Raw genomic sequence first — 22,020 nt, 5'->3', positions numbered from 1 at the left:
GTATATCTCTGTGAGTGGATAATACTATTTGGCATTATTGAGCACTTACTAAGAACAAAGCTCTACGCTAATGCTTTATATACATTATCTAATGTTTGACTGTTCTGTATGAGTGTGACTAAACCAATTTGTGCAGCTATACTTTTCTGGCATTTTCTGCCCTTATCCTGTACCATTCACAGTCTGGGTGGGGAAGTACCAGACTTCTATAGACCCTTGTGCCTCAGAAAATATCTGTACCCTGGCCCTGGTCTGTTTGAAGCCCTAGGCCACACCTAAGTGTCAGGAAAACTATAGGTGAGTATCTGTGGGCAGGGCCTCCCACCTGGGAGATCCAACCCTGGGCTTTGGGCTCAGAAACCATGTGAAGATATCTTCTCACTATCTTTCACTGCTGTTCAGACTCCCTTAGCTCAAACCAGATAACCCCACCACGCATACCATTTGTCTGTTGCCGAAGCCAGGGGTGCAGTACTGTGGCCCCTAACTACTGTCTGTCCTCCTGTGCCAGCTAGGGTTGCTGCTCCACGTTTTATGTGCGAAGGCAGAGGAGCTGTGTGTCACCACCGCCACCGCCCCTGGAGCGGCGCCATCTCATTGTTTCTGGGACAGTGGGTCCTAGCTCAGGTTATACATTCCTAGTAAGCTGCTGGAGTGGGGGCTCTTAGAGAACATGCTGAGGCCACTGCCACATGGCAGTGATTGTGTACCTCTCAGGAGCCAGGGAGCAGCTCTCCTTCCACTTAAGAGAGCATAGCTTGGTCTCTCTTTCCCAGATGTCTCATTTTCCAGTCTATAAGGAGGTGACCGTCTCTCTGAAACTCCTTAATCTAAAACCTTGTATCCTTACAGGTAGGCCCTATGGGACTTCCACCTTCAAACCTGCAAGGGCTAGGTAGCTGCATGTTTTACATTCTTTTCCTTTTTATACTTAAAGCCTTTAACCTTAGTTTCCGTGGCATTTGTTCTTTTACAAGTCTGTGCTTCTCGGATTATTAGAAGAGCTCAAAATACCCCAGTATTTTTTTCTGTCAGATAAGATTTTATCACATTGCCAGGCTTCTGGAGGTCAAGGAGAGGACTTAAGACAAAGAAGATGTGTTCATTTGCAGCCTTCTAAGTCCTTTTATATAATATCACTCCATAACTGTAAGATTTTGCTTAAAATTCCCAAAATATGCTCTTTCTGATACTTCATCTTAATGCTTATGTAAGAATCAAAATATGGGAAAGGGGGCTTCCCTGGTGGCGCAGTGGTTTAGTGTCTGCCTGCTGATGCAGGGGACACGGGTTCGTGCCCCAGTCCTGGAAGATCCCACATGCCGCCAAGCAGCTGGGCCCGTGAGCCATGGCCACTGAGCCTGCACACCCAGAGCCTGTGCTCCACAACAGGAGAGGCCACAACAGTGAGAGGCCTGCGTACCGAAAAAAAAAAAAAAAAAAAAATATGGGAAAGGTTTTTAATACTATCTAACAAAACTTTTCAGACAGCTTTCACCTGTGAGCGATATAAGTCTGCACACATTTTTAAATAATTAAGCCTCCTGGAAGGTTGGTATTGTGCCATGTTATGTCTGATATTAAGCAGACTCTCTAGCCCAAGGACACAAAGACTAAGGAAAGGATCTAGGAATCAGAATCAAGGTGTCCTCATTTTTGTCCTTGTGATCAGTGAAATTTCCTTCCTGGAGCAGCATGTCCCACTGTAATTATTTACCTAGAAGCATGGAATGGCCCAAGAGGGGAAATGAGGGTGCAGCCTCTGGCAGCAAACACCTTGGCAGGCATGTTGAGCACGTGCGTGGGACCACAGATTTCTGGCAGGCGTTGTGGGGGTGTAAAGTCTGAGGACAGGCTTAGTCTCTTTTGTTCACTGTGTTCACATAGTAGGTACTAAGTAAATACCATTGAAAAAGAGTAGATATTCACTTTTGATGCACGCATCTGTACTTATTATCATGATAGAAGAGTAGATCATGGCCATTCCCTGTTGAGATCCTTCTCTTCATTTGCTGACCTCTATATTCAGGGTCCTACTGGACATGTCTCATAGATAGCTACTCTTATCCTCATCAAACAGTAAATGTCCCCTGAGTGAATGAACATCCAAAATGGAACTCATCATCTACCCCCAGATGAACCTATTCTACCTTTAATGTTCCCCATCTCAGCAAATGGCTCCTCCATCTACTTAGTTGCCCAAAGCAGAAATTAGATGTCATCTTTGATTCACCTTTTCCTTCACTTCCCATATCTCATTAATCACCATGTCTTGTCATTTCTTCCTAATTAATAAGTCTGTCTCCCTGTAAAACACTCTAAACTCTGCTAGGGCAGGGATTATCCTTATTCCCAGAGCCTAGCACAAGCCAGTAGGAGGCTTTAGAAAAGTATCAATTGAAATGGAAGAATGAGGAAGTGAGTGAGTAGAGAAGGCCTTTATTTTTGACATAGGTCAGAACTATCTCATGTGGTTTCTTTTCCTCTAATTTGCCTCCTTTCAATTCACTTTCTGCTTTCCACACCAGTGGATTACGTCTTCTGTTTCAACCCTTCAGTAGGTCCCTGTTGCTCTTGATAAAGAGTAGAATCTTTAACATGACTTACATGGTCCTAGGTGACGTGACTCTGCATACCTCAATTGCTTTATCTTTCTCCGTTTCTCTCTCTCTCTCTCTGTGTCTGTGGTCCAGCTACACTGACTGCTTGCTGTTCCTCTGAAGTACCTGGGCACTTTCGCTTCTAGGATTTTGCATATACTTTTTTCCTTTGCTTGGATGTTGTCCCCGACCGCCTCCCCACACACCCTTGTTTTAACTCTTGCTTGTCTTAGAGGTCTCAACTTAGACATCATTTCCTCTGAAAATCTTTCCCTGAACCCACAACTTGGTTAGGTGTTCCTCCCATATCCTCCCTTGGCCACCTCTGTTTGCTGGATAATGTAAGCATCGTATTACTTCCTTATCTTCTGTTAACTTTTCTGTCTTCCCTAATGCCCTGTAACCTTATTGAGGACAGGGAATTTTCATTGTTCAAACTTGCATTCCTAGAGCTGGCACATCGACAGTGTCTATACATGTTGAAAGAATGAATGAGATAGATGTAAAGAAAGTAGTTTAAAGCAGGCATTTTCAGCAATAATAAGAATATCTTTGGTACCTATTTTGATTCGTTCTGCACAGCCCTCTATGGTTGTCAGTAGCAATTATTTTCTCTTTAAGGAACTGCATCTCAGAGAGAAAAAGTGTGCTCTGGGAACATGTATTAGTTTTCTGTGGCTGCTATAACACATTATCCCGAACTTAATGTCTTAAAACAATACACGTTGTTATCTTATAGGTCTGTATGTTAGAAGGCCTACACTGGGCTAAAATCAAGGTGTTTGCCAGACTGCATTCCCTTCTGGAGGCTCTGGGGTAAAATCTGTTTCCTTGCCTTTTTCAGATTTTAGAAGCTGCCCACATTCCTTGGCTCATGGACCCTTTCCTCCACTTTCAAAGCCAGCAACAGTGGGTTGAGACTTTCGTACGTTACATTATTACTTTGGCCTCTTCTGCCTCCCCCTTCTACTTTTAAGGACCCTCGTAAATACATTGTGTCCTCCCAGATAATCCAGGATAATCTGTTTTAAGGCCAGCTGATTTGCAACCTTTATTCCATTTGCAACCTGAAGTCCCCTTATGTATAAGGTAACATCATTATAGGTTCCAGGGACTAAGATGTGGACATATTTGGGGGGTGGTGAGGAGACATTATTCTGCCTACCACAGAAGGTCTCAAGAAAAAGAGAGAATTTAAATAAGCCTTACAGGATGGAAGGATTCCCTCTGGCAGAGTTGGGGGAAAAATGTTCCAGAGGGAGAGGGTGGCACAAGCAGCAAACAAGGTGAGAGGTCAGGCATGTTTTTTGGAATAGCAAGTAGTTCAAAATAACAGGAGTAGGGTACACCAGGGCTGTGGTAAATGGTTAGGGAGGTAACTAATGGGAGAAAAAACTAGAAAAGTAAACTGGGGGCAGACTGGAAGGCCCTGAACTGGAAGGCCTTTGCTTGGATGTTGCCCCCGACCGCCTCCCCACACACCCTTGTTTTAACTCTTGCTTGTCTTAGAGGTCTCAACTTAGACATCATTTCCTCGGAGAGTCTTTCCCTGAACCCACAACTTGGTTAGGTGTTCCTCCCATATCCTCCCTTGGCCACCTCTGTTCGCTGGATAATGTAAGCATTGTATTACTTCCTTATCTTCTGTTAACTTTTCTGTCTTCCCTAATGCCCTGTAACCTTATTGAGGACAGGGAATTTTCATCGAGAAGTTGGAATTTATTGTCTTTACGGTGGAGTGCCTCTGAAGGCTTTTGAAAAGAAATGGCATAATCTGCCATGCTTTAGAAAAATAACTCATGTTTAGGGTGGCTATGTGCTAGGATATTGAAAAAATTCTAGCAAAAGTGATAAATAGGCCAGTGAGAGTAGAAAAGAGGTGGGGGCAAATTAAGGGGACTTCAAGGAGGGAAAAAGTATCACAAGCTGTATCAGGATTCCTTGGTTGCAAGCAGACAACTCTGGGTAGCAAAAAATTGTTTTTTGGGGGGTGCGGCCGAATTTATTGGAAGACTATGGGGTTTCTTACAGTATCAAAAGAATAGCTAAAGATCTAAGTTTCAGGAAGAGTGGGAACCAGAGCAGCTGTAGGGATTTAGGAGCAGGAGCAAATAGTCTCTTCAAGGACTGCTGCCGGGATGAATTAACATGAAAAATTTTCAGTTCAGGTTTCACTGTGTTCAAGATCCAGTTTTAGGAGAAGATATAGTTGGCCCAACTGTATATATCACTGAATCAATCACTGCAGCCAAGGGGATGGAGTGTGATGATAGGCCATGGGCCACGTGGCCACTCTAGAAGGGAGAAGTGAGGGGGTGGATGGCTTCAACCTCTGCACTGTGAGCAGAAGAGGGATTGGTTTTCCAAAGGAAAACTAACTAGATAAGAGAAATGAAGGAGAAGAGATGGATGATTTGGAGACTTACAGCCCAAACTGGGAGGAAGATTATGGCATCAACCAAAATAAAAACACAGAAGAATGAAGATAAGGCTTTGGAATAGGGATCATAAGTTCAGCTCTGAGTATGGTTGAAGTGCCATCAGAACATCCATGTATGATAGACAACAACAATAGGAAATTTGGGTATTGAGGTCAGAACAGAGGACACAAGTTCGGAAGTCACTTGGCTGGGAGTAAGAGGTAAGGGCCATGCGGGAAAGATGAGATCACCAAATCCTCGAGGCATATAATTACTGTGTGGCAGTCGCCAGCATTCTTTTGCTGGTCTGGTTTCCGTTCTCATCATGAATGGTGTTGGAAGAAACTGTTTCATTCTTCTCTCTGTGTTTAACTCTTGGACTCAGAACTTGATGATTCCTCTGGATTTACAGCAATAGCATTCAAAAGTCTGAGTTATCTCCCAACTTGACGTTTTATTTTTCTAACATCTTGGAATCGGCCATAGCCAACCTCACCTAGCTTACCTGTTCATGCAGCTGCTCATGATCCTGGGCCAACTAGGACATGGTTTTGAAGCGTGAATTTAAGTTTAACTTTATTATAGTGACAAGGCCTCCAAGTAGAAATGCCCAGGAGGTAACTGGAGTTATGAGACTGGCCTTTGTGTGAAAAGTCAAGATTAGAGGTAGAGATTGGGCATCGTCTGTGTAGAGGTGATGGTTTAATCTGTGTAATTGGGTCAGCTTCCTGAGGGCACGCCTGTAGGAGTGGAGAAACAAGAGTCCTAGGATTGAGCCTTCAGGAAAACCATGTTTTAGGATGTGGGAGTAGGAAAGTGAGCCAGGATCAAAGATACAAGGAATGGTTAAATAAGTGGGAGGAATACAAATGCCAAGGGAGGAGGACATTTCAAGGAGAGGATGGTCCCTAGTACAGAAAAGTCAAGAAGAATGAAATGTGAGAAAAAAGACTTGGACTTTAAAGTGGTCATTGGGGGAATTCCCGGGGCAGCCCAATGGTTACGACTCTGTGCTTCCACCGCAGGGGGTATGGGTTCGATCCCTGGTCGGGGAACTAAGATCCCACATGCTGCACAGCAAAAAAAAAAAAAAAAAAAAAAAGTAAAGTGGTCACTGATCATTGATTTTCACAAGTTTTGGTAAAATGATGGAGTGGAAGCCAGATTTCAGGGAGGTAGAAGAAATGGGGACCAATCAAACTAACACATTTATTGAGCGCTTAAAATGTTCATGGCACTGTACCTGTACACTGTGCCTGTTGTGAACTTATCACTGCCCTCCAGGAGTATCAAACCAAGTTGAAACAATGAGAAATCCATGAAAGTCTTCATTGCAATAAATTCAGAAGATGTAAGGTAGACCACGATTAATTGCCTAATGTATGATATGGACACTGAGTACACCTGAGGACACTTTAGTTTGGAATTTTCTAAGAAAGCTTCTCTTGTCTGTTTCTGCTTCTCTTAGCCTACCCATCCCCCTTTTATTTAAAGGTTCCGATTTTCCATGAGTTAGGAAACAAAGTTAAGACCGTTTCCTTCAGTAAAAATCAGAATGTACTGAGTACAGTCCAGAGAAGTAACGTGTGCAGCATGTTGTGATAATCACATAGGCTCTTTTAGCTAGGGGTGACCTAGCTGCCCCAGAAGCCTCCCACACGGTGAGTTGTTGTAACAGTAAGAATTAGGGATTATAGAATACATGAGTAGTTAGGGTGAGTCAGCACTCCTATACTGATGGGAAAGAGTAAAGCAGCTGTTCAGCTGCATGTAGAACAGACAGGCTTCTTCAGTTCATGGCTTTGAGGCCATTTATTGTAGAAAAAGTGGAGCTCATGGGGCTTTTGTTTTCCTCCCACTGAGGTCTGTAGAAATGTTGCATCTCCATTTTCCTCAGTTGCCATCTTAATGTTGGCGGGAGAAGCAGTTTTTTCTTCTTCCCTATTAGTCATTAAGGGTAATGTAATGTAGGTTAAATGTAAAAAGAAACGTAGGCTCGGGGTTGGACTATTAGAAAGATTGATGGCACCTCCGTGAGGCTGGTACAGAGTATATCATTTCTTCTTCGTGAGTGTTATACTGACTTCGGGTGCTTTGGGTTTTTAAGAGGAGCATAAGTAGCCTCTGTTAAATCCTGCCACTAGATAAAACTGGTCCCAAAGCAGACAGTTCTCAGTCTCTGAGTAGGGCCTTGCTTGCCTGCCAGTTCGATGCAGCGCTTCCCTCTCATAGAGTCACACCATTATCCTTGAGCCTCATCTTACTTGTGTAGACATTTCCCCAGAGCCACACAGCTAAGTTAGGGGTCACGCCCAGGTTTTCTGAACTGTGCAGCTTGAGCACTATGCTTCAAGAATTGCACCAGGGGCTTCCCTGGTGGCGCAGTGGTTGAGAGTCTGCCTGCCGATGCAGGGGACACGGGTTCGTGCCCCAGTCCGGGAAGATCCCACATGCCGCGGAGCGGCTGGGCCCATGAGCCATGGCCGCTGAGCCTGCGCGTCCGGAGCCTGGGCTCCACAACGGGAGAGGCCACAACAGTGAGAGGCCCGCGTACCACAAAAAAAAAAAAAGAATTGCACCAGAATGCTGTCAGAAGTCAGGAGACTTTAGTTTTAGAGCTGACATTAACTAACAGTGTGATAATGTATAGTTTCCCCTCCATGGGCCTCAGTTTCCCCAATTTCTCTGGTTTAGGTGATTTGTCAGAATGATCCAGCTCTGAAATTTTAGGATATATCTTTATTTCTGCACAAACAGATTCAGCCTGGTAATTCCAGGGTTGGCCTAGTAGCATATTTTTCCCTAGTTGAGGCAAATGGTCCAGCACATTTTCTTTTGATGACATTACTTCAGAGAAAAGTGGCTTGTTTGTAAATGGAATAATATAAATAATGGTGAAATTGCTTGAGATTAGAGAATCAGGGCAGTGAGGTGTACTGAAAGAACACTGAACTGAAGGCTCAGACATCTGGGGTCTTGTCCCAGTATTGACATTAAATCATTCTGGGACCTTGGACAATCACTTGATCTATTCTGGGCCTTAGTTTTCCCATTTATAAAATCAGAACATTGAACTGACATCTCTAGTTCCCAGCTATGCAGTTCCAGGATCAGTTCCCAGAGTATTTATCTGTTGCTGTTGAACTTTCTGGAGTCCAGACAGATCACAGTGATGTTTATGTTCCTTGCCTAGGAGTATTTACCACTAACTGGCCGGATTGTCTGCTGTTTCTAAGCAGAGCACAGGCCGTGACTTCTGACCAAGAAAAACGATTGCTGCATCAGCTCCGAGAAATCACCAGGGTCATGAAAGAAGGAAAATTCATTGACAGACCCACTCCAGAGAAAGAAGCTGAGGAGGCCCCTTACATGGAGGACTGGGAAGGTAAACAGTGTCTTCTTATCTCTTTGTTAACCATCAGCCCAGAAAAGAGATCTTACAAAATTTTTAAAAGTCAGCTTTATTACTGAGGTATAATGTAGATACAATACAGTTCACCAATTTTAAGTGCGTAGTTGGATAAGTTTTGACAAATGTGTAGAGTTACATAATCAAACTATAGCGATGATTTAGTCATGATATTTCCATCATCTCAGAAAGTTCCCCACCCACTTTGCTGCTAATCCCCTCCCGCTGTGGCAACAGCTGAACTGCTTTCTGTCTCTAGAGTTTTACCTTTTCTATATAAATGGATCGTACTGCACATGCTCTTTTGTTTCTGGCTTTGTTGATTTAGTATAATGCTTTTGAGCTTCATGTGTTGAGTGTATTAGTAGTTCTCGCTCTCTTTTAATTGCTGAGTAGTGTTCTGTTGTCTGGATATAGTTTGTTTCTCCATTCACCAGTTCAGGAACATTTGGGTGCCAGCTTTGATCTATTATGAAGCAATCTACTATGAACTTTTGCATACGTGTTTTTGTTGGAACATATATTTGTGTATATATCTAGGAATGAGGTTTTGGCGTTTTATACATGTATGTTCAACTTTGTTAGAAACTGTCAATCTGCTTTTCAAAGTGGCTCTGCCATTTTGCCTTCCCGCTTGAAATGTATGAGAATTGCAGTCCTCCACATCCTTGGTAACACTTGGTATCGTCAGTCTTTTTAATTTTAGCTATTCAAGTGAGTGTATAATGGTATCTAGCTTGTGACTTTAGTATGCATTTCCCCAATGACTAATGATGTTGAACATTTTTTCACATACTTATTTGCCATCTGTATATCTTTGGTGAAGTGTTTGTTCACATTGTTTGCCACTTTCTTTATTGAGTTGGTTGTGTTCTAGTTGCAAGGGTTCCTTCTATAGTCTGGATATAAGTTGTCAGTTATGAATTTTGCAAATATTTTCTCCTAATCTGTGGCTTGCCTTTTTATTTTCTTAGTGACATCTTTTCAAAGAACAGAAGTTTTTTTCATTTTGAAGTCCAGTTTATCATTTTCTCTTTAATGACTTTCTTTGTGTGCGTTTAAGAAATCTTTGCCTAACTCAAAGTTGGCCTAACTCCTTGGTTTTCTTCTAGAAATTGTATGGTTTTAGCTCTTACATTTAGGCCTGTGATCTATTTTTAGTTATTTATATATGGTGTGAGGTATCAGGACTGAGGTTAATATTTTTCCATATTGATATCCTATTGTTCCAGTTTATTTTGTTACATCTAATTACCTTGGTGTGTTGGTTGGAAATCAACCAACCCTTCCCCTTTTGGAAAATGGAAAATCATTTGACCATGTATGTGTGGGTATATTCTGGACTTACTATTTTTTTTTGTATATATATATATATATATATAAAAATTTAATTATTTGTTTATTTATTTTTGGCTGCGTTGGGTCTTCGTTGCTGCACGTGGGCTTTCTCTAGTTGCGGCAAGCAGGAGCCACTCTTCATTGCGGTGCGAGGGCTTCTCATTGCGGTGGCTTCCCCTGTTGCGGAGCATGGGCTCTAGGTGCGCGGGCCTAAGTAGTTGTGGCACACGGGCTCAGTAGTTGTGGCTCATGGGCTCTAGAGCGCAGGCTCAGCAGTTGTGGCGCACAGGCTTCGTTGCTCCGCAGCATGTGGGATCTTCCCAGACCAGGGCTCAAATCCATGTCCCCTGCATTGGCAAGCGTATTCTTAACCACTGTGCCACCAGGGAAGCCCCTGGACTTACTATTCTGTTTCACTGATCTATGTGTCTATACTTAACACCAGTGCCATAATGTCTTTATCACTGTGTCTTTATATGGTCTTGAAGTCAGGTAGCCTAAGCTCTTCAACTATGTTTTTTTCCAAAATTATTTTGGTAATTCTCGACACTTCACATTTTCATATAAATTTAGAATCAGTGTGTCACTTTCTACAAAAAAAAAAGCCTGATGGGATTTTAATTGGCATTATATTGAATCTTTAGATCAAGAAGTTGGATTCACTCTTATGTTGCTGGTGGGGATGCAAAATATACCCACACTGGAAGAAAGTTTGGCAGTTTCTTAAAAAACTAAATATGTAGCTACTACACAGCCTTGCAGTTGTACTTCTGGACATTTATCTCAGGGAAATGGAAAGTTTTGTGTTCAGATAAAATTTGTACATAAATATTTTTAGCAGCTTTATTTGTCATAGCCCCAAACTGGAAACAACCCAAACGTCCTTCAGTAGGTGAATGGTTAAACACTGTGTTGGTACGTATATACTGTGAAGTACTACTCAGCAGTAAAAAGGGATGGACTGTTGATACATGCAGCAACTTGCATGAATTTCCAGATGATTATGCTGAATGAAAAAAAGCTAATTCCAAAAGGTTATATAATGTGTTTCTATTTATATAACATTCTTGAAATGGCAAAATTATAGAAATGGAGAACAAACTAGTAGTTGCCAGAGGTTAAGGAGGGAGTGGGAGCAGGAGGGAATGGGTGTGGCCAGAAAAGGGCGACATAAGGGATCCTTGTGGTGATAGAAAACCTCTGTATATTGACTGTATCAGTATTAATATCCTTGTTGTGATATTGTAGCGTATAGTTTTGCAAGGTGTTACCATTAGAAGAAACTAGGTAAAGGGTACATGGGATTTCTGTATTATTTCTTATAACCAGATGTGACTCTACGATTAACACAAAATGGAAAATTAGTTTAGAAAAGCAATGCAAGAAATTATAAGGGAAAGGATAGTGTTTTACATAGTGTACATAAAACTTTTCTGTAGATCAGAGAATGTCAAAAAGTTTTCAAAGCCAGCACTAAACTGGAAAAAGATTTGTAACAAATATGACTGATATCAGCAAAGAAGCTGATATCTTTAATATATAAAAAGTTCTACAACTAATTTAGAAAACACTGATATCCGCCTAGATATGCAGTGCACAAAAGAAAACAGTGCAACTGCTACAAAACAGAAGAAAAATTATTCCATTCTCACTAGTAATCAATGAAATGAAAATTGGAATTCCTTTTTTTCTTCCAAATTGCAAATCTTCATTATATAACCTTGTTCCCAAATAAGGTAAAGTTTTTATCATATTTATTTTCTACCTACTGCTTAGGTTTTGTTGAAATTATTTAGAATTTTAGCTACAAGTGATGTTAGCTTTTACAGGTATTAGCCTTTTCTCTTTTAAGTATGTCTTAACAATGGCATTAAATTTCTAACCACATTATCAATGATTATTTTACATTGATAATTTTTATTGATTTCATTTTTTACCGCTTTCTTGTATACAGTATCTTCTTTCTGGAATTTAAATTTTTGATTAATTTTTGTATCTGTCAGAATACTTCCTTAAGTCCCTCCCCCATCTCTCCCCCCCCCACCAAATTTGAATTTGTACAGGTTCATCAGCATATGTCTCCGTATGGATTTTTCAAGGTATTTTTACCTAGCATTTATCCATCTGAAGACTTCAGTTATTTTTTCAACTAAAGAATATTTTCTTATAATTTTGATTATTGCTTCCATTTAACCTACTCTGCCCTCTCATTGTAGAATTCTAGTAATTCTGAGATTGGATCTTGGATGGGTCTTCTGTGCAGCTTATCTTTTTTCTCATGATTTCCATTTCTTTGCCATATTTATCTTTGTCCTGGGAGAATTCCTCACCTTGAACTTCTAATATATTAATTTGGTTCTCAGTCATGTTTATTTCAACCTACTCTTTTCTTCCTCTATTAAGTTTAAATTGTTTTTGTAATGATGAGTTGCTAACAGCTCTCTCTTACATTGTGTTTGCTCTCCCTTTTTTATATTGAAGCCTGGTTGGTTTTATATGTTCAATAACCTGTTGAATATTACTGGGAACATCAATTATAAGCTGATTGACATTAACTCGTTTCCTGCATTGACTTTTTTCAGGGCCTATTTACATAGTTTGCTTAGTTTTGTTCCTGTTGTGAGCTGCTGATTTCCTCGTAGGACCAGTGAGTTTTTGTTGCTTGCTCATGTTTCTCATGAAGTTTTGGGTAACCAGTGCCTTGGCTGATATGGGCTACCTAAGTAGTTATGTGAGTCACTATTTGATTCTCCTCAGCAGGCGTCCCCCTCATAAACCAAAGCAGATAGTCATGGAATTCCAATGGCAAGCTTTGTTCCTGGTGGGGACAAGGCAGGAACATGCCAGAGAATGGACTTCTCTTAGGCATGCAGTGACTAGGAGCTAACTAGCAAATGGACTTCCCAGCCTCTGCCCTTGAACAAGGAGACTGTGAGGGCCTTGGGTAGCGGGGCTCCAGTTTGCCTATAAGCTTGGAAACTAAGGCTGCATTGGCAAGATTCTTGACATACTACGGTTAGTGCTGGTGAGGATGTGATAAGATGGACAGTGTTTTACATCACTGGTAGGACTAAAGATTTATACCATTTTTCTGGAAAGTAATTTGGCAGAGTGTAAAAAAGGCTTTTAAAATGTCCATTCCCTTTGGCCGTTTTCATATTTCTAAAAGTCTATCTTAAAGAAATAGGGAAGTGGACATAGATTTATATTCACAGATCTTAACTAATATGAAACTTATAATGGAAAATTGGAAAGAATCTAAACGTCTTATAGAAGAGGCGTGGTAAATCACATCAGTTACGTAGCTGTATGATGGGATACTTTGCAGCCAACTTTAAAATGCCTAATAACATGGAGAAGGGCTCATGATACAATGTTGAATGAAAAAAATCTGGGTACAACATTTTATATACAGTATGATCCCTCTTTGTTAAAAAAGAGAAGGATATATGTTTATATGTGATAAAAAGGCCAGAGGTAACACAACACATTGTTATCAGTGGTGGGATTCTAGGTGATTTGTGTTTTCTTTTTAAAACTTGTCTGTGTTTTTCAAATTTTCTACAAATGAGTGTGTGTGACTGTTTTTTTCCCCTAATTATAAATGTTGTAAAAATGTCTCTCCACACTCTACATGGCACCAAAAAAGACCCCTGCTTTTCAGAATTTGTAGGCAAAAAAATGGTTTATGTTAGGGTTCAATTTGCCAATTATCATAATGTGCAAATGGATTCCAAATTCTCCAGCTTTCACATTGTGCGGTGAGCATGGCTGCTGTTGCCAGCACTGGCATATGAGCTCCAGCACGGCCCATCTGCTGCTCAGGCTCGGCTTGGCTGACACAGATGTATTTCATTTTGTTCTTCAATTTGGCAACATTTTCTCTTTTCTCATTATCATTGCTGGGATTCATTTTGTTTACCAGTTTGTTGTTTTCTTTTGTTCCCTTTTGTGAAGAGGAAGAAGCCAACAATGGAAATTCTGTCTTCTGAAAATGCAGTCCTTGTCCTTCGGGATCTTGGGCATGTATTGCTAAAATGCTCTCTCTTTCTGACACTTGCAAGCCATTTCAATTGTTTTGATTAGTAGAAGGCTTTGTCGTGTATTTTTCAAAGAGCTCAGCATTCCTTTCCTCCTCCCTCCTCCCTCCCCACCCCGGGAAGATTTGGAAATGGTTCCAAATAGAAATTATAAACATTAGCCTTGAGCTATGCTCTCTCCATCTGGTGTTTGGTACATTTTTTTTTTAACTGAGGCTCATGTTGTTTGTTTAATCTTCATCACTACTGCAGAAGCTTGAGGAGTGAGACTTACACTCTGCCCCAAGCACCCTGCACTTAAGAAGGGATTTTCAACTGAATTGATTTGTATTTCAAAGAGCTGGGTGACAGTCAGCCAGATCACCAAGAATTTGCTCAAGTGAAACTTGAGAACCGTTAGAATCATCTTAGAGATTTCTTGAATGGATTTGTTGGGATAGGATGGCTGCTGCTTGAGAAGCCTTTTTGAGCCTGACACTTTATTTGGAAGAGACATTCTTTGTAAGACTTTGTACTGCTTTTTTCTCTAGGTTACCCTGAAGAGACCTATCCAATTTATGACCTTTCAGATTGCATCAAGCGTAGGCAAGAAACAATCCTGGTGGATTACCCTGACCCAAAAGAGCCCTCTGCCGAGGAAATAGCTGAAAGAGTGGGAGTGATAGAAGAAGAAGGATCAGGCCATTTGGGGTGGGAAATGCCTACTGACCCCAGAGCTCAGGAAGATAATTCTGTTACCTCACGTGACCCAGAGGTAGAAACATGTTCCTGCTGTTTTCATGAAGAAGAGGATCCTGCTGTCTTGGCAGAGAATGCTGGATTTGGTGCAGACAGTTACCGTGAGCAAGAGGAGACCACCGAAGAAATGTGGCCCCGCGACTTGAGAGATGAAGGGCCAGGCATCAGTGCTGATAAAGCAGATCCAGGGGGCATGCTGAGGAAGCGGGACCCCCACCGTTTAGAGTACAGACAGCCAGTTTGGTGAGGTGCCCATTACTCTAGTCCCAGGGTGACCTTTCTCTCCTCTCTGATTTCATCCTTGGCCCTGTGCCCTGTATTTCATTCTCTGTGTTTAAATATCATAGCCAATCAGGCCACTGCCATGGATATCATGTGTCCTTCCTGGTGCTTACACACCTGTCACCTGTAAAACATCACAGTAATCAGTATGAACACAAGACAGCTTCCCTCTTTCTCTTCCTGCCTTTCCTCCATCAGAGAGTTGATCCACTGAGTAATTTTCCACCTATTGTAATTACAGATGGGACCACTCAGGGCAGAGGTCTGACTCTTCGTGTTAGGAGTAACAGATGGTTTACCTGTGAACGAACATCAGATTATACATGATGAGGACTTAAGGTTGTAAGAGTGAAGATTTCAGAGTCCAAAATACCTTATTCTGTGGGCCTTGAGCAGGTTCGTAGTCCGCTGAGCTCAAGAAGAAAACCTGTTAGTGGGGATGGTGGGGCCAGAGCAGGGTAAGACTTGGCTGTCTGAACTGAAGCCCCTTTCTCACAGCAAGGCCCTTTTTAGGAGCACCCAGGCTGCCTCAGATCTCCACTTTTCTCCAGAGTAGAAGACTCCCACTGACCTGAGAATGAACCTAGAGGCTTGTTGGGGGTGGTTTTGCTCTAATACTGCCTGGATCTCTAGCTTCCTTTATCCCTGTTCTGCTTAACAGAACTGCCACATGCATAAGCACCTTTGTACCTCTGGTCTTCAGTGGCCAGAGGAAACTTGAGTTAGAGACTTTAGTCTTTGCCCTGCAGAGCCAAGGTCTGAGGCTTCAGGAAAGCCTGCCGAAGGGTGGTGGTCCTGCCGTGAGGTGCTCAGAGGCCAGGGAGCCGGTGATGGGGAGAGAACCCATGTGCTTATAGGCAGTCCTTGCTTAGATGCTGTTTCTGAATGTTGTACCCTCTGGGAAATTTGTTCTTACAACAAATTCAATTGAAACAGAAACGAGGAGGACTGAGCTTATAGACCAAGTACCAGCCCGGCAGGGAGGTTGCAGGGACCCAATGTAGCAGTGCCGGGAAGAGACCATTTGTTCCCTATTTGGATATCTGAGTCTGTTGAGAAAGCTGGGCAAAGTGGGAGGTAGGTTAGGACTGGGAGGATTGTGACCAGACCAAAAGCCTCATCTCTGACTGCCATCTGTCATGTGTCTCCTTGAGGTAAGATGTATTCTGTCTAGTAAGGATGAGTGGATTCAGTTTACAGGTAAGACCTAAGAGCTTAAAGAGGACACATTCCTGAGGATACTCCCAGTCATGAAATGCAGAAGACTCGAAAATTAAGAAATCATGTAAACGCAGACTTGGCTTTTAGAGTTCCATTGTGCCTGGCATGAGCAAGAGGCCAGGAAAACAGTTTAATCACTATTAAACCACATAAGTGTACACACTCCCGTCACAGGTACAGAATCATATTAAGATAACGTATCAGCTACTGCTGTGCATTTCCTGTTAGTTAATGACTACGGAGAAAAGTCACTGAAGACTGAGTCTATAGAAAGCATATTGCCTGTATCTCTGTGTGGAACATTTGATTCACTTGTAAAGAATATAGTTTAAAATGTACTGAAAACAGTCTAGATGTAATGCTGAAGGTAAAAAATCATGTAGGTGCTCTTTACTGTTTCGATAAATTATTTTTCGTGTTGTTTCTCTTCATTCACAATGAGGGGCTGATTTATGAGAAGAGTTCTGGGACCCTGTTTCGAGTTTCTTTTTTGCCTTAGGATATGATTCCCTTATTAGAGGTATGTATTTGTTTCCTTCTAGCTTATTCACTCATTTATTCATTCAGCAGACACTGCTCAGAGCTAGGCAGTGGGAACAGAAGGCTCAATTCCTACCTTTAAAAAAACTCAGTTGAATGTGGGAGCCTTATCCAATTTATTTTTTAAAATGAACTGTGAACTATAAAAGGGCTCAAGATCGTGAATTCTGCAGGCAGAGAAATGTCGGTCACAATTCCACCCTTGTCTATTCTAGTTGTAGAATCTGGCCAGCTCCTTAACCCCAAGAACCTTGGCTTTCTCATTCTAAAGCTGGTGGGTCAAAGTCCAGGTCTCACAGGGTAGTTATGAGGATTAAATGAAATCATCAGTGCCTATAAAACAGCACTATCCTATCTCAGACAGGATAACCACTCAATAAGCGGTAGCTACTTTACTTTTATTGTACAAGGTTTTATGCTGTATTTGAGATATGGACCCAAATCTATAGGAGCACCAAAAAAGATCATTTTTGCTAAAGTACTTCAAGAAACTTCACAGAGGAGGTGGGTCTTGAGGGATGCTAGGAACTTCTCCAGCTGTGCAAGGAAGAGAAAGGACATTCTTGGCAGAAAGAGTGGTGTTAGAGCAGTGGGGTGTGAAAGTAAAAGGATGATGTTCAGGTATTTTGATGAGGCTGGTATGTAAGGTGTCACATAACCAACTCTTTTTTGGAATGTCAATCTTTGGGGGAAATTGGCTTATGGAAATACTTCCTGCTGGAAGTACTAAGACCTCATGATAGCTCTTGCTGCCCGGTTCTTGGTGGGTTTATATAGCAGGAATATATTTATATTTCAAAAATTTTAATGTACTTTTCAATAATTTCAGATAAGGCAGCCCTTTTTGGATTTTTCAGAATTATGTTATTCTTCAGGGATGACACTTGTATTTGTATATACAATCCAGGACGACCAAAATCATGGGACTGGTTTTTGTTGTCACGCCTGCTGTCTCTTTCCTCCTGGTCTTCATTTCTCCAGAACTGATCTGGGCTGAGTCCCCTGGCACTAGGTCTGCAGTGACTTTTAGGCACCGTGGCAGAGCACAGTCCTACCTCTGGGGGCAGATAGTTGGCCCAGGAAACAATTGCATCACCTGGCACCATGCTTGGTAAATCAGGTGGGTGATACGGCCAGGATATCCCCTTTCCTGGTCAGAATAAGAGCACAAGGAGAGAACCTCCTTTGTTCCAGGACTAGTGCTATGTGAGCTCAGGAGCCAGGCCCAGAGAGCTGCCTAGAGGAGTGCAGGCACGTTTGGCCTCTAGAAGAGGTGGCTTGTGAGGACCCCACTCTCTGCACCCTCTGTGGCCTGGATGATCCAGTGACTTACGGTCCAATCTGGGACACTTTGGGAAAAGGGAGCTTTAATTATGCCAGGATAATAGCTGTAAACTAGGACTTGGGAGAAGGGAGCTTTAATTATGCCAGGATAATAGCTGTAAACTAGGACTCTCCATGGACCCTGTCCAGGGCTATTTACGAGATTTGTCTTTAACCTGACCACTAAACAACGAAACTCTCTTTCCTTTTTAGTAGTGCCCTGCAAATGTTAGTTCCCAGAGGCAGAGCCAAGGAGAGAGGCCACAGTTCAGGTAGGAGATGCTGTTGACCACTTTAAGAACTCCAAATCTGGGGTAATAAATAAACCAGCCCTACTTCTTACCACACTCTTAGATTCCCTCAACCCAGACTATTTATATACCAAAGGAAAATCTAATGCTTCAGCTACCCAGCAATGAGAAAAACATGAAGTATCACAGACTTTGCCTTGACCATTTTCACACAAGTGTTTCTAAAATGCACCTAACCTTGTTTTTCCTTTCCCATTTTCTTATACAAAGTAAATAGGCCAAATTTCTCCTTTTTCTTGATGACTACTTAGCTTCTCTAAGCACCAACTTCCTCATTTATGCATTGGGACTAGTACCCGCCCCCCAATGCTGTGTGTAGTGTCTGTCCAGGGTGTAGCCTGTGCTGGGTGCTCTGGCCAGCGCCATCAACAGCGTCACACTCTGTCATCAAGTCCTGTGCTGTCGCCCTTGACACCCTCCAAGGCTACCCTGACTGCTGGGACTGGCCCAGAGCACAGGTCCTGCAATCTCTGGCTGACTTCAGTTTTGACCTCCTCCCTCAGGATCAGACCCATAGCCTTCATGTCTGCTTCCAGCCACAACTGCAGCCTCCCTTGCTGTTGGCTTCCGATCTGCCACAGGCCGAAAAGAAAATTCCCAAGTGGGTAGTATGTCCAAGTCCTGTTTAAACAGGTTAGGCTGCTCTGCATAGGGCCAGAGGAACCCAGTGGCTGGGTCTTCATGTTATTTCTACCACTTGGGCCTTTCTCACCTTTTTTCAGCTCTGTGGCCCTGTTTTTGTTCGTACGGGCCAGGCCCACAGGGGTTTACTTAGGAAGCAGCAGCCCATTCTTCCCGCTGGCACCGCTGACCCTGCAGAGGATGCTCTAACTTAAGTACCTTCTGTCCTTACCCTTCTTCTAGCCCATCCAGCCTCTGCGTGTGTCGTTCTGACCATCCTTAAACTTGACGAGCACGGCCAGAGGGAAGACAGTTTCCACCCACATGTGATGGTTTCTAAACAAGCTATGATCCCCTTGTTACCACCACCTCCTGCCCACCCCTGAGGCTCTTAGGACAGAAGGAATGAATGATGTAGAAAAAAACTTTTAGGTAAGAAACATGTTTTTTCTTTTATAGGGGGAAAAAAGTGCACATCAGTGTTGAAACAGTTCAAGTTTAATTTGTTGATATATGGTTTGTGGTCTGTACTTAGACAAACACTAAGTTCTACAACATACATAATGTCAACATGGGAAAATACCAACTTTGTCATTGCACGTACCAATAAATAAATACATTTGCTCCAGAATACCAAAGAGTTTATTCAAAAAGTCACTTAATAAAAGCACAGTTTTGCAAGTTTGTCTAAAACTTGCTGATTTTGAACAAAAATAAAATGTCTGACCACTCCAAAATAGGAAAAGACAATCTTGTGCAAATAGACATACATATTCTAGGCATTATGAAAACTGGCTAAATGTATGCTCCCAACAAGAGAAGTGTCACCATCCTAAGTCCCCTTAGTCACCAAATGCAGGATTAAAGAGGCCAGAGTCGGGCTTCCCTTTCTAAGCCACTCTGTTACCCTCTAGGAAATTCTGGATCTCGGCCTCATCTCCAGCTCTGCCTGGACCTTGATAGGGAAGGAGGGAGGGACAACAGAAGAGAAGAGGAAAGGGGTGTGACGTCTTTCTTAGGAAAGAAAAAAGGCACGGTGATGAGTTAGAAAGTGATGAAAGCAAGGATCAACTTTCATTCACCCTGAATCCTACTGCAAGCTGTTGATAGTCCAGCCTCCTTATTTTGTAGGTGAGAAAACAGACCTAGTTTGCTCAAAATCACATGGTTACTAAGTGCAGTGGTGCTTTCTGTAAGACCAACTTGCCTCTCAACTTGGTTGGAAAATTCAAAAGCCAAACCCATCCCAAATACTTCTGCTGTACCTTTCCCCCCATATCCTGAGATGACAGAAAATTACAAACAGGAGGTATGGAAGGACAGGTGACCACTAAACTCAAACAAGAGCCCGTCCTTTGGCCTGTTCCCGGGGCTGCTACAGTTCTACAAGCCAGGGCCCAGGGCAGTGTAGGGTCCCAACACTGGGCCCTGAGTGCAGGGGAGTCAGGCCCCACTCAGTGCTGGGCACCAGAAGAAAGCAAACTCATTCAGCTATCTGGAAAAATGTGCTCTGAGGGCCACCTGGCATCCTGAGGTCACAGGGGTATCTCAGCTGGGGTGAAGAATTGTAGAGAGGGACAGGCCGGTGTTACCGCAGGAAGGGAAAGCCAGGGACTCCATCTAGGAGATGGAATTTGTGCTTGCATAGCAAAGCCGTGGACACAGCCAGCCCAGCCTCTCCCCTCACTGTAAGGAAAGCACAAGCATCTTAGTTTGAAGTCATCACTGTGGCTTGTTAAATTCAGAACTGCCTCTAAATATATGGTAAATTCATTTAGAAGTAAATGCCCCACCATTTCCAGAGCAAAGAAAGATGTCTGCTTCTACAGTTTTGTTGCCCTTGTCACTGAAGGAGGTGGGCCCCAAATGTTGTCTTCTAGCCTGTGATTACACTCCCTGGCTTTTAACACCTGTCCTCAGCATGGGTCTGGACCTTACACGCTTGTTCTGAATTAGTGTCATGATTTTTAAGGCACATTCAACTAGAATAAGTTCAAATTCATCCAAAAGCACACATGTAACACACCAATTTCTTCAGGTAATGCAAAGTGGGAACTGAAGAGCTAAACTTTTTGGTATGGTGTCTTCCCAATCAGAACCTTGGGAGAAAGAGTTGGTACTTTCCCAAGTATACTTTCTGATCAAAGAGCATGAAATGAACAAAATCCACCCGTGATCGTAACCACATCCTTATTCCTTTCCTATTCATCTGTAGAAATATGATTGTAATAGGAAACCTCAATTGATTGTTCACAGATTGCCCTTTGCCCCAAATACACACAGAGACACACAGACACACAGACAGACACAGAGCACCTTGGAGCCAGAAGGAAAGAAAAGCCAGAATTGGGGAAGAGTTAGGGAAGTGAACTTCACTGCTCTGTAGAACTGTGTGGGGGCGGAGGGCATAGAGTTTGGGGGTGTGGCCCCAGGAGGAGTTAGTTAGAGCTAGGAGCAGTTACAGAGGAGCTGCCTAAGCTCCCAGCTTACCCAACACCCTTAGGGACTGCTCATTCCATCACCAAGTTCCCTGCCCAACCAAGGACCATCTGGTTAGAGGGTATGAAGGGCAAGAACTCATACTGTGGGAGAGGCTGAGCCCAAGTGGTCTCCAGGGGCCCTGGCAGCTTTATGAGTCTTTGGGCCCATGGCTGTGAGGCCAGTGGTCAAGGAAAACCAGCATCACCAAGAATGGGGTCTTAAGAACAGACCTCCTTGCGAGGCTGGGGTCTTAAGCAGGTGACTCGAGTGCTCTTGCTTGTCACTCCATGCCCAACAGAGGGTTTTGTTGCTGAGCTACCCATTTCCATGCCTAGGCTGGAACTCTCAGGCCACATTCCTGACCCTACCAAAACATGTCAACCCCCTCCCCTGTGTACTAGAGGAGAAAGCAGGGGACTAGTTTTCCATTGTGCTTCTGATGAATTTTCCACTCTGCCACCAGGATCCCCTCTCTCGTGAGGATCCAGAATCAACCTGTTCTACCTTAAAAATCACTGACCCAGAGAAACAGCTTGACTAGACTTTAGAGGTCATCTACTTTCCATCATTCTAAATGTCAGCAGGTCTCTCTATTCAAAGTCAAGAAAGGAAGAGCCAGACTGGGACTACGGAAAGGAGGACGGCACGACAGTATTTCATTGGCAAGTGGACCAGCTCCAGTATAGAAAGTTCTAG

General features: G+C 42.7%; 1 protein-coding gene across 6 annotated transcripts in view; it reads left to right on the top strand.

Moving 5' to 3' along the window:
* Nucleotides 1-17,861, top strand: part of RIC3 (RIC3 acetylcholine receptor chaperone) — a 51,613-nt gene extending 33,752 nt beyond the window's left edge. The window contains exons 2-4 of one of the 6 annotated variants that reach the window (XR_014294773.1): nt 8,214-8,405; nt 14,338-16,568; nt 17,496-17,861. Coding sequence is in view for 5 of the 6 variants with exons in the window: in XM_082629256.1 (XP_082485382.1) it covers nt 8,257-8,405; nt 14,338-14,792 (604 nt within the window). In the remaining variant the exon portion in view is untranslated. Of the gene's footprint in view, nt 1-8,213; nt 8,406-14,337; nt 16,825-17,495 lie in introns of those variants that run through there. The other 5 variants (XM_082629257.1, XM_082629256.1, XM_082629258.1 and 2 more) reach the window with 5 other exon arrangements.
* The last annotated feature ends 4,159 nt before the right edge of the window (nt 17,862-22,020 follow it).

The sequence above is a fragment of the Mesoplodon mirus genome, assembly GCF_964341445.2.
Source record: "Mesoplodon mirus genome assembly, chromosome: 7".
Lineage (NCBI taxonomy): Eukaryota > Metazoa > Chordata > Mammalia > Artiodactyla > Ziphiidae > Mesoplodon > Mesoplodon mirus.
This window is presented reverse-complemented; position numbering and strand designations above follow the sequence as displayed.